We start from the raw sequence: 17276 nt of genomic DNA, 5'->3' as shown, positions 1-17276 counted from the left end.
GGGTGAAAGCTTGGAACAGAGAAGGAGAAGCTGCAGGTTGGATGGGCGAGGCAGGAGGTATACAAGCAGTTGCAGGAAGCCAGCAGGAGATGACGGCCACAAGGGGCTGAGTAGGAAATACAGATTAATATGATGGTGCAGTATGAAAAGTTTGCCCCCAAGAGGGGGGCGAGCCTATAACGTGGCGTGGTTGTAGACGTGAGGATGAAAAAGTGCATGGGGCAAGTATGAAAGTGGCCATGTGGGGGGAGGTGAGCCTCAGGACTAAGTGCCACGGGGTCTTAAAGACCCTTGATGATAGGTGACATCAATGGATGGCATTGATCAAAATCGTGACGCCTTTTTTGGATCGTCGGTTAAAGTAAACTAGGGTGAGTAAACTTGGGGTGAAGAATATAGAATATAATGGCTTGAAACCACATAGTTTCGTTGCTTGAAGGTATAGTGTAGTGGTAAGATGTTTCCAATGGTAATCAAAGGTCTCGAGTTAAAATCCTCCTTTGCACATGACATCTTGTTCCAAAATTTTCTAAGTCCCAAATCCAAATTCACCCTCTTTCCAAAACTATGATTTCCTAAGTAAAATAACAAGTAAACTATGTCCGCTTAGTTAACGAGAAAGTAAACTATGATCGCTTAGTAAACTAGGAAGTAAACTATACCCGTTTAGTAAACTAGGAGGTAAACTAGGAAGTAAACTATGCCGGTTTAGTAAACGAGGAAGTAAACTATAATCTCTTAGTAACCTAGTTTACTGGCCCTAGTTTACTTTATTCGACGACCCAAAAAAGACGTCGCGATTTTTAATCAATGCCATCCATTGATGTCACCTAACAAGGGTCTTTAAGACCCCGTGGTACTTAATCCCAGGTGAGTAGGAATTTTTCCTTAAGATGGGGCAAGACTAAGAAGGGACAAGTATGAAAGAAGTGGGGGCGAGGGCAAGCAAGGTGTTTTTTTTCCCCAAAAAAACAAAAGAGAAGGGGGTGGAGGATGGAAAAATTTGTCAAAAAGGACACCGCTGGAGGGGGGCAGGTAAGAGGGGTGGGCGAGTCTGTAAGATCCACGGGGGGTGGTGAGTACATGGGAGGCGAGTATGTTAAAAAAAAAGGGTCAAGTATGACCAAGTGTGGGGGGCGAGCAGCATGGACGAGGATGAAAAGTTGTAAGGTAGGGGGGGAGAGTGAACCTCGGCATGACCCACAGACCATGTCCTCGCCCCTAGTTAGCCGATGCGTGTCCTACCTACACATAGCTGGCCGATTGCATTGGACGCTTTGTCTGTGCATGGATTCTTCTGCACTTCACAGCGGGATTGCCATGGCTAGGTAAGTATGAAACGTAAGGGGGGCATGACTGGTTGAAGGGGCGAGTATGAGAAGGCAGGGGAGCGAGCACGAGATGGTGTGAAGGGACTACCATGAAATTGGTGTTTCGACTCTAGGATGCCTTGATTGATGACAAAATCGTAGAACATAAAAAACACTGATGACAAAAACCCTAACAGAAACCCTAGATGGAGCACCCCAGAAGTGTAAAAAAATGTGATGAAAACCCTAAAAAATAGGATAGGAAACTGGAAATTGCAGAAGTCCCTTGCTGAAGATGAAACCCTTAAATGGAGAGACACAATAAACCTAGCCCTAAAAGCTCAACATGGGCCTGGTGCAGCAAGGTGGGTGATCCCAGAGCTTGGGAGGCGAAGAGTGTGGATTGGGAACTTGCTTCTGATCTCAGTTTGAAATCTTTAAGAGGATCATGACAAGAAGGGAGTTGGGGTGTTGTGCCTTGAGTTGGCTGTTGGGGGAACTACTATAGGGGCGTGAGCAGGTTGTTGAGTGCTGTTGAGACTCTTGCCATCCAAAAAAATGGCTTCTATGACAGTTGGTGATTGATTAAGCAAGAGGGGGAATTGAACATCATAGACCCAGAGTGCAGTGTAAGGCATTGCTTTGTAAGATCCTCTGTACAGGATGGATGGTATTTGGAGAGATGTGATGTGGCAAGATATCATCAAGGGCCCGATGGTGCGTCCTGTGAGAGTTGTTGGCAGAGGAGGGAAGTTATTTTATACCAAGGATAATCACATATGCTTGGAGCCTTTGGTTGTATGGTGGTTGCCCTATTAGGCACTTGCATTGGGACCCCGGTGAGTGGGTCTAGAGAGATGCTACCAGCCGGATGAAAAGCATGCCTTTCTTCAGTTATATTGTACGGAACGCCAGGCGTCTTGTTCTAGGACACATTCAGTATGTGAGGATTATGTTGTTAATCCTGCATATTGTGTACTAATTACTACTTAAGTAATTAACTTAGAACAAGAACCTTCAGGAGAACACTTGAGACAAGATTGAATTGACTTGTTGTTATTAAACTGAGTACAATAGGTCTCTTATATAGGAGATGAAGAGACACATTTGAAGAGGCATGTCCTTTGATGAAAGGACATGACTCTAGACGAAAGGGTACAACTTTTAGGCTAAGGGATGTGTCCAGTCGATGTAGAGGCACAACCATTCACTAAGGGATACAACCATTCGTCGAAGAGATGTGGCTATTCGATGAAGAGGTATATCCTTTGACGAAGAGTCGCAACCAGTCGAGGGTAGGGGTTCCCTTTGGCTGGTAACTCTTTGTATCTGCAACAGTAATCAGCAATGAAGAGAGAATCTGATATATAAACACGTCACAATCGTGACATTCCCTCCCATTTAAAATAAAACCCATGTGTCAAATGATAGACATCCGTTTGTCGAAGAACTCCTGAAGAAGGTTAGGGTACTGCTGCATTTCTTCATCTGTTTGCCAAGTGGAATCAGACTCATCCAAGTCCATCCACTTCACAAGAAATTCTGTAGTCAACTTTCTTCTTGTTTCCTTCTGTCTTACGTCAAGTATTACTTCTGGAACAAGGATAATATGGTCATCTTCAATTTCTGGTACATAAGAAGATAAGTCTGGAACAGGCGAATCTCCTTGAATATACTGTTTGAGCCAAGATATGTGAAAAGTCGGATGAATCTTTCCCCATGACGGTGGAAGTTCCAACTTATAACTGACAGTTGAATTTTTCTTAAGAATCTTGAAAGGCCCATAGAAGCGAGGTCGTAACTTTGGAAAAACTGACTTCATTGTTTTATAGCAGTGAGGTGCCACATATAATAAGACCAAGTCTCCTCCTTGAAATTCTGCATGTCGACGATGCTTGTTGGCCTGTTTTTGATATTTTTGTTGCACATGGACCAATTTATCTCGAACTTGTACAAGCACATCTTGCATTTCCTGAACCAACTGATCTGCCAATGCCACTTTGTGTTGTAAAACAAAGTTTGTAGGCACAAGAGGAGTATGTCCATATGCGGCTTGAAATGGAGTTAATCCAATTGCTGAATGATGGGAATTATTATAAGCAAATTCCACGAGTGGTAAATAATCTTCCCATGATGCCAGACGAAATTGAATATAATGTCGAATCATTTCTTCCAAAATCTGATTGCCTCTTTCAGTCTGTCCATCGGTTTGAGGATGATAGGCTGAACTGAATAACAAATTCGTGCCAAGAGATTTGAACAAAGACGTCCAAAAATGTCCAGTGAACTTTGGATCTCTGTCAGAAATGATGGTCTTTGGTAAACCATGCAATTTGAAGACATGTTGCACGAATAATGACGCTACGTCTGGGGCTGAAGCAGCTTTTTTGCAAGGGATGAAATGTGCCATTTTGGAAAATCGATCAACCACCACAAGAATCTGAGCATTGCCTTTGGATGAACGAGGCAAGGTGGTGATAAAATCCATACTGATACTTTCCCATCTCTCATTGGGAACTGGCAATGGTTGAAGTAACCCTTAAGGAAGTTGTCGAGAGGCTTTCATTGTTTGACATGAATGACAAGCTTTGACAAATTTGATAACATCTTGCTGCATCTGAGGCCAGAAGTATGTAGCAGACAAAAGTCGATATGTCTTGTTGATACCAGGGTGAGCAGCATAAGGGACTTCATGATGTTCTTGAATAAGAATCTTCCGCAATGAAGTATTGTGGGGTACACAAATGCGGTCAGAGAAGAACAGCAACTCATCCATGATAATATAGGCTGCAAACATGTTCATTTCTGCAGGACTGGGATTAGAAGATTTGAGAGCACGGAACGCATCTCCAAAATCTCTATCCGTCAAATATTCATTTTTGAAACAAGCAGGGATTTCCATTTGCACATCTGTGATGGCAAAATTAATGACTCGAGGCATGCGACTTAAGGCATCTGCAACCACATTCTGAAGACCAGGAACATACTGAATAATCATGTGGAAATTAGCCAAGAATTCAACCCATCTGCCTTGTCGAGAGTTCATAACAGGCTGAGTGAAAATATACGTCAGAGATTGATGATCTGTACGTACAACTGAATCTGCTCCAAGAAGATAATGTCTCCATGTTCGATAAGCATGCACAATTGCCAAAAACTCCTTATCATACACAGGATACCTGCTTTGAATGGCTGAAAACTTTCTGCTGTCAAAAGCAATGACACGATCATTCTGCATCAGAACTCCACCAGAAGCACGATCTGAGGCATCTGTCATTACATCAAAGGGCTGAGTGGGATCTGCAATGGCCAAGACCGGGGTTGTCGTCAAGGCATGCTTGAGATCATTGAAGGATTGCTCAGCTTCTGAAGACCACTGAAGTTTGTCCAGCTTTGTCAGTTCTGTCAAAGGGGCAGCAATCTCCGAAAATCTATGCACCTTGTTGTGATAGAAGTTAGCAAGTCCCAAGAAAGATCGAACATCTGAAATGGTGAGGGGCAAAGGCCAATCCACAATCGCCTGAATCTTCTTAGGATCTACTGCAATCCCATTAGCAGAAATGATGTGACCAAGATATTCCACATGGTTTTTGAAAAATTCGCTCTTCTTTTTGTTGATGTACAGCACATTGTTGCGTAGTACTTCAAAGACTATCTGTAAATGCTCTTTGTGATCGACCATAGATCGGCTAAAAACCAGAATATCATCAAGATAAACGATCACGAACTTATCCAAGTATGGCCCAAAAATTTCATTCATCAGGGTCATGAAAGTGGCCGGGGCATTGGTTAACCCAAAAGGTATGACCAAGAATTCATAATGGCCATATTTTGTCCGAAAGGCTGTCTTGTATTCATCACCATTACGAATACGAATTTGATGATAGCCAGACTTTAAATCAATCTTGGAAAACACCTTAGCACCAAGCAGTTGGTCGAACAATTCATCGATGCGAGGTAAAGGAAATTTGTTCTTGATTGTCAGCTTGTTGAGAGCTCGGTAATCAATGCAAAGCCGCATTGATCCATCCTTCTTCTTGACGAGTAAAACCGGGGCTCCGAAAGGACTTTTGCTGGGACGGATGTGACCTTTGTCCAGCAACTCCTGTAATTACTTTTGTATCTCCTGAGATTCAGAGTAAGAAACACGGTATGGAGCTCGGGTTGGAGGAGGTTGACCTGGGATAAGATCAATCGGGTGATCCACAGGACGACGAGGAGGCAATGTCGTCGGAAGATCATTCGGAAACAAATCCTGAAAAGGCCTGAAGAAGGGTTGCTCCAAGTAAGCAGTAGTTGATGACGAGGCTTGAGATTGCTCACTGGTTTCTGCTTCAATCTCCCGTAACATGACCAAGGATGTTACACTGTCACGTTTGCGAACGAGACGTTTGACTTGCAGGGCAGAAACAATGGTGATGGGTTTGGCACTGAAAAGGCCATGAAGTTCCAGCTCTCGACCATTATGATATAATTGGATTGAATGGGAACGAAAGCTAATCACCGGATCATATCGATACAGCCAAGATTGTCCCAATATCATGTCATAATGTGACAACGGCATCACTGAAAAATTAAGGTGATCCTGGTAATCTTGAATCTGGAACTGGAGCTGTTGCACCTTTTGGTTACAATTAAGGAAGGAACCATCAGCAAGCTCCACTTGGAAAGCATCCACAAAATGTCGGGTCTGTAGGCGAAGCTTATGAACCAAAGAAGTGCCCACAAAATTAGTGGAACAGCCACTGTCCACCAGCACATTGATGGGATGGTCGCCAATGAAGCCAAGAAGACTAAGGACCTGTTTGGATAGATTCACCGGAGCAGGGTTGGTACTTTGGCCATTAAGCATCAGGGTACTGACAAACTCCGAAACGCGAACAGAACAAGCCATCTGTTTGTTCTTGTCTTTCACAGGAGGCGGGTCATGATCAGCATGGTGACAACTGTCCACCTGAGAATTGCGCCGAGTGTTGGAGAGTTTAGGACGCTGAGGGCATTCATACCACCGGTGATCGCCAGAACAAATTGTGCAGAGGCCTGGGCGACTAGGTTGGGATGAAGGGGCAGTTGATGAAGAGGTTTGCTGTCCTGAAGAGGGTTCTCGCTTGAAATTGCGCCGATCATTGTTGCGACGGTCCTGTCGAGACCGATCTCGGTTTCTGCTGCTGCCAGAGGATTCGGTCTGAGAGGATCCTGCATTTGACGCAGAAGTTTGCCCGGAAAATCGCGGCCGGAAGGACTGTTGTCCAGAATATGGTCGCCGAGAGTTGGGTTGTCCAGAATTAGGACGCTGGGGTTGGCTAGTCCCATTGGATCGATTCCGCTGGAAGGAACGGGCGCCGGAGGAAAAGTTCCTGGGGGAACGCCGGTAATCACTGATGCGCTCGACATACGAGATTGCTTCATCCAGGGTGGCAGGATTATACTTATGGACTTCGTCTTGGATTGTGGGTTCAAGCCCGTCAATGAAGCTGTGAAGCTGGTCAGAGGGGCTGAGTGTCTCTATCTCCAGAGCCAATTTTTGAAACTCTGAGATGTACGCGGCCACGGAGCCAGTTTGACTCAGGCGGCGGAGAGAAGACCTGGCATGAAAATTCGCATTTGCAGGCTCAAAAGCCTTGCGAAGAGCACGCCGGAATTTATCCCACGTTGGAGTAGACTTGCCATCTGCAATCCTGCGTCGCCACCAGAGGAAGGCGGTATCCTTCAAGAGGGTACTGGCCAATGCTACTTTTTTGTTCTCGGGCAATTCAGTATTCGAGAAATAAACCTCCATTTTGTAGAGCCAATGATCGATTAACCGCTTATCACGGCGGCCATTGTAGGGCTCAGGTAACTTGATGTCCATCTTCCGTGTTTGTGCTGTGGTCATTAATTTATATAAAAGTTTAAGTTCAGCATTGTCTACCTCGGCAGTCGGATCGGGAGGAGGTAAGGGATCGTCCTGCTGGCCCACCGAGGATGATGATGATGACTGTGGAGAATGCGAACGATGCGCTCGCTGGGACTTCCTGGATCCCTGTTGGTGTCGCTGCTGCATGTCTTCCATCTGGGATCTCATTGATGCCATTCCGTCGAAAAATGCCTTTTGCAAGTCCTCCATCTGCTGTTGGAGAGTAGTCATCAGCAAGGCTTCCATCTGAGGATCGGCGGGTGGCACGTTGTCGTGCGACGTCGACATCTGCAGCACTCAGAGAGAGTACTGTGGTGAAGCAGGAAAGGTCCACCCGAAATGGAGTATGGAAGGAACAGCTGCTGGAGAGGCAGTAATAGGGTCCTCGTATGCGAAGTCGGGATCTTCCACTTCGTCGGGATCGTCCTCCGAAGTTACTGCATTGGCTTCCTCCAAAGAACTGGGTACTGGAGATAATGGAGTATAGTCGGGGACGAAGATCTCGCAGTAAAATGTCACAGGAGGGCGCGTGGAGGAGACATTGCGTAAGCCATCCACACTGCACTCTGGAAGAAAATGTGCCAGCTGCGGGTACCGTGATAAAAAATACTCGAAATGAGTAAGATGCAGTGGCTCGCAGGTGAGGAAAATGGTCCAAATCGCCCAAGTGTCGGGTTTGGTCACATGCGGGCTGCTGACATGAATACGGTACACTTGAGAGGCCGGGGATGCTGGAATAGGAGAGGCTGAAAGACTTGGAATCCACCCAACATTGGCGGGTAGTGGCACTGAATCCGGAGTGAGGGCACGAGGAGGGCTGTGTTCGGGAAGAACAGCCTCGGGGATCTCGTCGATGTAACTTAGGTAAGAGATGTGCATGTCGGGTTCCTCCGGGAAGTGGTCCATGACGCATGCACGTAGGGGGCGAGAGCACACAAGATATGTAGTGTGGGCAAAGCCAGGAAAACCCACGAACAGCCAGGAAGAAGGGCGCCTCGCTGGAGAGAAGGAGGCGAGTAAGAACTAGGCGCCATCCTGACAGCCGGGTGGTGGTTTTCGAGTCGCCCACCGTAGCTGTTCACACCAGAAAATCCCAAACGGGCGGCCAGCGCACGCCCAGCCGATTACGCACGTTTGTTTGGTTTTTTTTTTTTTGAATTCCACGTGGCAGTACACTTATTAATGTTGTGTATTGGTGTTTTTTTTTTTTTTTTTTTGAAGGTTGACGCTTCGAAGGCGTCGCCGGGTGGAGGTGACGCTTCGAACGCTGAATCGCCGAGTGGAGGTGACGCTTCGCTGAATCACCGAATGGGTCGCTGCAAACAGTGTTGAACGTGCTGCGAACAGTGTTGAACCAGTAGCACACCAAGTATGAGTGGAGGTGACACTTCGCCACGCTCAGCATATAGAAGGCAACCACGCTCAGCAAACAAGAGCGTCGGTTGGCAGCAACCAAGGCGAAGAGAGGGGGGCTCCATAGTCAGCAGCGAAGGGGGCAGTTCCTGCCATGTTGCGAACGCCACCGGCAGCAGGGAGGGAGGGCATTCCGGAAATACTGCAGGGGGTCCCTCTCTGCTATACACACAACACGTGTATATGGGTGTGAGACCTTGTGTACTTGTTTACATTACGACAAGCAAAGATTCACGCCAAGTCCGCCATCGCTCTGCTTCTTCCATACAACACCGAGAGGAGAGGTGGATGAGGGAGTGCCGCGGAGAGGGTGAGGGCTTCACAACCCACGGGTAGGAAAAAATTTGCTCTGATACCACTGTGAGGATTATGTTGTTAATCCTGCATATTGTGTACTAATTACTACTTAAGTAATTAACTTAGAACAAGAACCTTCAGGAGAACACTTGAGACAAGATTGAATTGACTTGTTGTTATTAAACTGAGTACAATAGGTCTCTTATATAGGAGATGAAGAGACACATTTGAAGAGGCATGTCCTTTGATGAAAGGACATGACTCTAGACGAAAGGGTACAACTTTTAGGCTAAGGGATGTGTCCAGTCGATGTAGAGGCACAACGATTCACTAAGGGATATAACCATTCGTCGAAGAGATGTGGCTATTCGATGAAGAGGTATATCCTTTGACGAAGAGTCGCAACCAGTCGAGGGTAGGGGTTCCCTTTGGCTGGTAACTCTTTGTATCTGCAACAGTAATCAGCAATGAAGAGAGAATCTGATATATAAACACGTCACAATCGTGACACAGTAGGTCCCTAAACTTAGACCTCATTGGGAGGCCTATGGTATCACACCTAACATTCAGAGGACTTTTTGGAGGAAGTTGTGTCACTCTTACAGGAGAACACAGATATTCTCCTTTATTTCGCTTTCTCTTCTTGGTGGCCTTGCCACCAACAAGGGGAGATTAGTTGTCAGTTTTAGGCCTGAGATGTGCAGGAGCTTCAGAGACCGTTTATGATTGCTTATGGGAGTGAAGGGAAGCACAGAGGATTTGGGCTGCAATAGTGTAAAGCTTTTATAGCTTAATTAACATGATTAAAGACTTGATTAATGAACAAAGCTGCAAGAAAAGACTGAATGATTGCATTGAGACAGGGGCCTTTCTTAAATAGAGGCCAAAAAGGTACAATTGAAGGGGCACATCCCTGTGAAGGGGTGTATCTTTAATGAATATGCATGTCCTTTGATAGTGACCCGTGTGCAAGGGTGTGACCCTTCACAGGTGTCTTTACAGTTAATGAGAGATTAAGGAGTAATTAGGGAGAGATTACGAGAGTTAGTCAGAATCGTGACATTCCCTTCCACTTAAATAAGACTCCGGCTAAGAAGAGATGGTTGTCTTTGAAAGAATTCCCGAAGAAGTTCTGGATATTCTTGTAAGTCTTCATCACTTTGCCAAGTAGAGTTAGAATCATCAAGATCTCTCCATTTAACCAAAAATTATGTAGTAAGCTTATGTCGTGTTTCTTTCTGTCTGACATCAAGAATTGTCTCTGGAATTAAGAGTATGTGTTCATCTTCGATTTCTGGAACATAATCCAAAACATCTAAAACTGGAAAATCACCATCCACAAACTTCTTGAGCCAATAAATATGGAAAGTTGGATGAATTCTACCCCAAGAAGGCGGCAATTCCAACTTATAACTGAGAGATGAGTTTTTCTTAATAATATGAAAGGGTCCATGATAAAACATATCATCACACAGTGTTCAAACTAGAACACAGTGATAAAACATATTAGTGTTCAAACTAGACCACCACACTGATAAAACCCTCTAGTGTGAGCTAACATAAGTCAATACACATCAGTGTAAAACGACTATATCACAGGTCATCGACCATTTCCCAAGGCTCGGTGCACGTAGATTTATACCTTCAAGCTCTAAAGCCTCAACGAAATCCAGGCTACTAGAACCTGTACTATGACATAACCTAGCTGCTACTAGGAGTCATATGCTCAACATTATCATAGACAATTCCAACCAATTTAATGGTCTCTTGGTGCCAAATGGGCTCAACATTCCACCAAGATGTGATAGATCCCAAAAGAAATGTAAGCATCCTTCCTCATCCTTCCAAGGAGATGTGCTATTTGTCACGACTGTGACTAACTCTCTTAATCTCTCCCTAATTACTTCTTAATCTCTTATTAACTGTAAAGACACCTATGAAGGGTCACACCCTTGCACACGGGTCACTATCAAAGGACATGCCTATTCATTAAAGACACACCCCATGTGCCTCTTCAATTGTACCTTTTCGGCCTCTATTTAGGAAAGGTCCCTATCTCAATGCAATCATTCAGTCTTTTCCTGTTGCGTTTGTCTTATGTTCATTAATCAAGTCTTTAATCATGTTAATTAAGCTATAAAAGCTTTACAGTGGTATCAGAGCAAACTTTTTTTCGCCCTGTGACATGCCCAAACCCTAACCCAAACCCTAACCCTAAAATCAATCAGGAGAGAATGTCCCATCAAATTCTGTTTTAAACATGGTCATGAAGTACACATTCTGTCACGATTGTGACTAACTCTCTTAATCTCTCCCTAATTACTCCTTAATCTCTCATTAACTGTAAAGACACCTATGAAGGGTCATACCCTTGTACACGGGTCACTATCCAAGGACATGCCTATTCATTAAAGACACACCCCTTCACAGGGATGTGCCTCTTCAATTGTACCTTTTCGGCCTCTATTTAAAAAAGGCCCCTGTCTTAATGTAATCATTCAGTCTTTTCCTGCAGTGTTTGTCTTATGTTCATTAATCAAGTCTTTAATCAATTAAGCTATAAAAGCTTTACAGTGTTATCAGAGCAAACTTTTTTTCTGCCCTGTGAAATGCCCAAACCCTAACCCTAAAATCATTCAGACCAAACCCTAAAATTGGGTGTAGCAGGTATTGAATGGAAGAGCAAGAGAGAATGCCTCATCAAATTCAGCCCCAAACTCCCAATTTTTGCTGATTAATGCCGGGCCAACCATATGCAGAAAATTTTTGAACAGAGGCAAGACAACATGCAACCTGCAAATAAGGGAGCTTACCTCTTCATCCGGTAGCCCTTCGTGCAAAGGCACTCTTGCTACCCCTCCATCAAGTAGACACACCCCTTCGTTGGTTCGCTCTAGCCAGCTGCCCGTTCGAGAGTAAAACGAGTAGATGTTTTTTAATTTTAAAAAAAAAACATAACACAAACAAAAAACACGCTAAGGGCCTAAGGTGTAAACTGCCATGCATTATATATAAAAAAAAAACCATATGTGAGCCACAACAAATGGGCGCCACCTGTTTGTGCCTCTGTCCGTGTGCGCTAGCCTGCAGCCGCCTCCTCCTTGACGGCTCCAGCCCGCCTCAGCCCTTCGCCTTGAGCATGCTTCTTGCTGTCTACACTCTCTGCTTGGACCAGCAGCTCCCCTTTGAAGACTCTCATATGTTGGACAGCAACCTTCTCCCTGGTGCTTCTCCTACAGCAACATCATTTATGGCAACATTTTTCAGGGGTGATATTTCCATCTTCTTGGGCATTACAATCTCACATAATGTGGCGCATTAGAATATCGGAAACCCGTCACTTCCTTCTTTTACGTGCTCTCCACTTATCAGGGGCCAATATCAATTTTTACGGGCTTAAGAGCACCTCCCAGATCATGTGGACTCACATTACCCTCTTCTCCGACGGCTTATTGGTAGAGGAAACCTATGAATTCAGTTATTTGCAGGATACACCCTCACAGTCCATAGTGCCCTCTCCTACCTGTGTTTCTCCACCATCGGTCTTTGCCCCTGTTCCAGTGAGTGTGCCCCCCTCTTTACAGCCCACTCATTACCGTGTTCAGATAGCCACATCGACTTCTCACCTCCTAGAGTTCGATGTGTCAGTGATCCGTGTTCGTACTTTCGCACAGGATTTGTATCATTACTATTTTATACTCGGGCATCATCCTTATCTGGGCGCTATCCTTCCCGAGTGTAGTATCATTTTTCATGAATATTGCACCTATTCTGAGAACATTTATCCATCTTCGTTCACGGTGCGCCCTTCTACACCAGATTATACACCTTTGACACCAGCAGCTGCCCCTACCCCTATACCTTCTTCTCTAGTAGTAGCAGACTCTCGTGCGAGCCCAATCCCAGAGGATCGCCCTCATTATACTGGATGGTCCATAGCCGCTTCACCAACACGTAACCTCTCCTCATTGGATTTACAGATGCCGCACCCTCCAACTAGAGCCCAGCGGCGTCATGAGCAACATGTGACTAACTCTCTTAATCGCTCCCTAATTACCCCTTAATCTCTCATTAACTGTAAAGACACCTATGAAGGATCACACCCTTGTACATTGTTCATAAAGTGGAACAAAAGACAAGCTCAAAACCAAATCAAGGTTGTGAGGAACCCAAACAACTCAATCTCCAACTCCCATGGAATCCGATAGCCTGAAATCACGGAAACAACAGTTGTAGCTAATCATATTACCTATCCACATTAGGATTGGAAAATTCATTATACGTAGGGAATAATTTTGCAACCTTTCCCATCCTCAACGTCTCCAAACCTTTGGATACTCTCAAATACACAAGCATTCCCCTGGAAAACTCCCTTGAGATGATTAGTTACTATCAGCGTAAATCCATGCCCTATCTTGACACTCGTGATAGCATCACTAGCACATACTAGCATTTCTAACATATCAGTCAAGAAAGCTCTAACCTGTCAATCTAAATATCCTTAAGTCCTAGGGTCATTGATTAGGTTGATATCTGTCCATAAACATAAACGAACAGTAACCAGTAGCCAAATGCCTAGCAGGCAAACTCGACCTTGACCATAGGGGATATGCCTCTCCCAATTGGATGGTCACCTGAAGACATATGCACCATGCCTATCCTCCAAAATATGGTTCACCCTCTCTGAGACCGAGGGTGATACAGAAAATACTTGCCTATCCGAGAATCATAATACTATTAGTCATCTCAGCACTCCCATCATAAGTAACATGAGAGAATGTGTAAAACTTTTATAGCTTAATTAACATGATTAAAGACTTGATTAATGAACATAAGACAAATGCTACAAGAAAAGACTGAATGATTGCATTGAGACAGGGGCCTTTCTTAAATAGTGGCCGAAAAGGTACAATTGAAGAGGCACATCCCAGTGAAGGGGTGTGTCTATAATGAATAGGCATGTCCTTTGATAGTGACCTGTGTGCAAGGGTACAATAGAGGCCGAAAAGGTACAATTGAAGAGGCACATCCCTATATGTGTCTTTAATGAATAGGCATGTCCTTTGATAGTGACTTGTGATTAAGCTGGTTCCTATATAAGTAACTATGTGGATAGATTAGACATGTGTGAATTTGTTTTTGGAGTCAGTTGTCTAATGTGGCTAGACTTTCAAGGATTCATTTCTTTGAGTTGAAATGTGAGAGGGGAGGGGAAGTATCTTACGTACCTTATGCTAATGCAAGGTTAGTTGGACTAATTTGGGATTAGAAGACTATGAGGATTAGTGCAGCAGGCTGTGATTACTTGGCTATAAGTGTTATCCCATAAGCTACAGCCATTTATGAGTGAATGGTTATTTATAGGTCGACTAACCTCTAATCCGGCAGGTGATCCTATCGAGTGGTGATATTACTCTCTTAGCGTGTGATGTCGAATGGCAGGAGGCATGTTCCTAGTAGGCCTCGGACGACAAGGTCCATCAATGGATTTGGACCTACGTTTCGGAGGTGAGCTAGCCTGCACCCCTTTCATTTGGTACTAATCGTGCTTGTCTTGGTTTTAGGAGACCTTGGGAATCTTACATCCACTTTGCTTAGGGACTGCCCTAGCAATAGCAGGCACCCTGGGAGTTGGAGTGGATATGCTCACAGAAGATGCTGTCCTCTGCCGCCCCAGCACCCTAACAGCCAGCCCAACGCGGGTGATGGTTAGGGACGGCAGCAGGCGTACTAGAACCCCACCCCTTGCCCCAGAAGTGGAGCACCCTAACCGTTATGCCTCCCTCATCGACCTTGATGCAGGTGGGCCATGCCCCAGATGTGGAGCATCCCAACCCTTATGCCTCTCTCGTCGATCCTGATGCAGACTCTTTCACAACGTATTCCCTCCTCCCCTTGGGAGAGACGATTTCTCCTAAAAATGGGATGGAGAGTTCACCCATGCTGTGACACACGACACATGAGTTTTTTTCCTCTACTCGTATTCCCGTAGGTGGCTACTTATGCGAGGCGTTCTTTCACTTCCTTGAGAGGTGATGCATCAAAGTTGACACAATGTCTGGTCGTAGCTTTAACAAACTTCACCCATGAAGATTGTCTCATGGAATATACAGGGTTAGGTGGTATATTTCCTCGCTGGCAAAGAAAGTTCGTATGAGGGACCAACTCCACCCTGCAGTTATAGATGGCCTGATTGATATTCTTCTTATGGAGGAGCAATACCATCGTTCTGGCAAGCTTCTATCTGGTCACAATTTTTTGTCTGGGGCTGCAGTCTCCAAGGGTGGTGTATGTATTTCGATTTCCCAGTCCATCTTGCCTTGCATTATTGGTCATGCTATTATGATGCCTGCCACAACTCAGTGGATTATTGTCATGTACGACAATATACATACTGATATCCTCAATATTTATGCTCCCAGTTGTACATGGGAGAGGACTTCTTTTTGGATAGTTTCTCACAGAATGTCTTTGCATGCAGCTCATTGGATCATTGGGGGAGATTTTAACATGATCGAGAAGCCACCAACAGATAAAAGAGGAGGACATGAAGGGGTGGCGCACTCTATGGAGAGAGCCACATGGGAGAGATTCATACTCTCTATGCAAGGTAGGGACTGATGTACTCAGGAGGACATTCACAGGAAGCCCTCCTGCCTCCTCTACAGCTCGTCTAATAGACATAGAGATACTGATGTATTTATGCTTGCTTGGACCACTTCTATGTATTTATGCTTGCTTGGACCACTTCTATGTTGATGATTGGGTTCTTGATAGGGGAGGATGTATATGCACTGCAATTGGGACTACGAAGTTCGACCACTGCCCATTGGTTTTGAGTATCAGAGAGCTGGCTAGTGAGCCATTATCCAACCCCCCAAAAAGGGAGCATGGGCATCATTGTTCTGGTGGTACGGAGTAGAGCGTTGTTGGGCAAGCTCATCTTTGCAGCCTCCAGAAAAGAAGGGGAAAGAGGGAGGGGGGGGGGGGGGGGGCGGGGGGAGCTCGAAAAAAAAACGGCATTCTAGTGTATTTGTACACGCCAAAATTAAGAAAAACCGATTGAGATATTAAGTAGCCCTTATTTTTTAAGGAATGATTTTTTTATATATTTTAGCTATAAAACGGGTATATAGTGGAGATTTCGGAAATAAAACCGGATAGAGTTAAGAGTTGTCCTTATTTTGATTGGTGGATAGATATGTTTTTTTGGGAGAAGGGGAGAATCTAGGAAAAAAATTCAAGGCACCAAACCATGCTTTTACCCAATTAGGTATTTATTTTTGTTTGAATAACATGATATTTATGGCACGTTGGATGCTAACATTTGCACATTTTTTGTTCTGACAATGAAGGGTCAACAAAGAGGATCGAGCGGCAGGCTATATGGAGAACTTTAAGGAAGGAGAACAGTATAGGGAGCATTACGTGCGGCGATACCTGCGTGATCAACGTCCAGAAATCTTTCGTGCCATCAACAAGCATTTCAGTGAGCCTAAATAAAAAGAACACTTCTTAGACACTAGGCATTGGCCATGGACAATCACATGAGTTTAGGAGCACAATCTAGAGGAACATATTATTTTCATCATTGATTAGAGATATACTTTTAAAAAAAAAATTAGGCTTGAAATTGTAGGAAATTGTGAGTTTTACATTGGGCTTGTGTATAACACACACGCACCTCTCCATCGATTTAGGGTTCAAGGGTACACATCCACTTGTATAGCTAGCGAGGCTTGAACCCAGTACCGTTGGGATATCACTCGGCCTCTTTAACCACTAGACTATAGCCATGGGTGTATTAGAGAGAGACTTTCACTAGGTGCACCCAGCCGGATTTGTTATTTGTTTGGAAAAAGAATTAGATAAGCATTGTCTCGATGCCCACCTTCAAACGCTTTCTAAATATTAGATTAGAAGAGAGCATATTTTGTTTCACTTAAAACTCTGAGCAAAATATTTAGAACATGTTCGCTAATCAATTCTTAATTATCCTGTTAATGTTTAAGTTTAAAATTTAGATCCTATAAAAAAGATTTTATAACATCTAATGTTTCCTTGGAGGGACCGCTATTTGCAGACCATCAACGAGTCTCAATTCCATCTCTTACCCTGGAGGGACCGCCATTTGCACACCATCAACAAGTGCATGGCACATTCCTAATATTGGCAACAATCTGTGGAAGGTTGCACTGGCACATCTCTAATATTGGTAGGTTGCACAAGGAATCATGCTCCATGCACTTTATGGCTCAAAAGGTGCACCTATCCAAATGTTACACCTACTTGCATTGTGCTTGGACTACTTGTATAAATAAGTAAACTTGGGATTGCTAAGGGACTCGGAACAAATCAAT

General features: G+C 44.4%; 1 protein-coding gene across 2 annotated transcripts in view; it reads left to right on the top strand.

Annotated features, from left to right (window-relative positions):
• Positions 1-16800, top strand: part of LOC147621341 (uncharacterized) — a 57187-nt gene extending 40387 nt beyond the window's left edge. For both annotated transcript variants that reach the window (XM_086824073.1, XM_086824074.1), the window contains exon 3: positions 16272-16800. In XM_086824073.1, the coding sequence (XP_086680199.1) occupies positions 16272-16419 (148 nt within the window). In that variant the 3' untranslated portion in view covers positions 16420-16800. The remainder of the gene's footprint in view (positions 1-16271) is intronic.
• Positions 16801-17276: the final 476 nt, after the last annotated feature.

The sequence above is a fragment of the Cibotium barometz genome, chromosome 30 (genome assembly GCF_041138505.1).
Source record: "Cibotium barometz isolate CiBa-2024 chromosome 30, ASM4113850v1, whole genome shotgun sequence".
NCBI lineage: Eukaryota > Viridiplantae > Streptophyta > Polypodiopsida > Cyatheales > Cibotiaceae > Cibotium > Cibotium barometz.
This window is presented reverse-complemented; position numbering and strand designations above follow the sequence as displayed.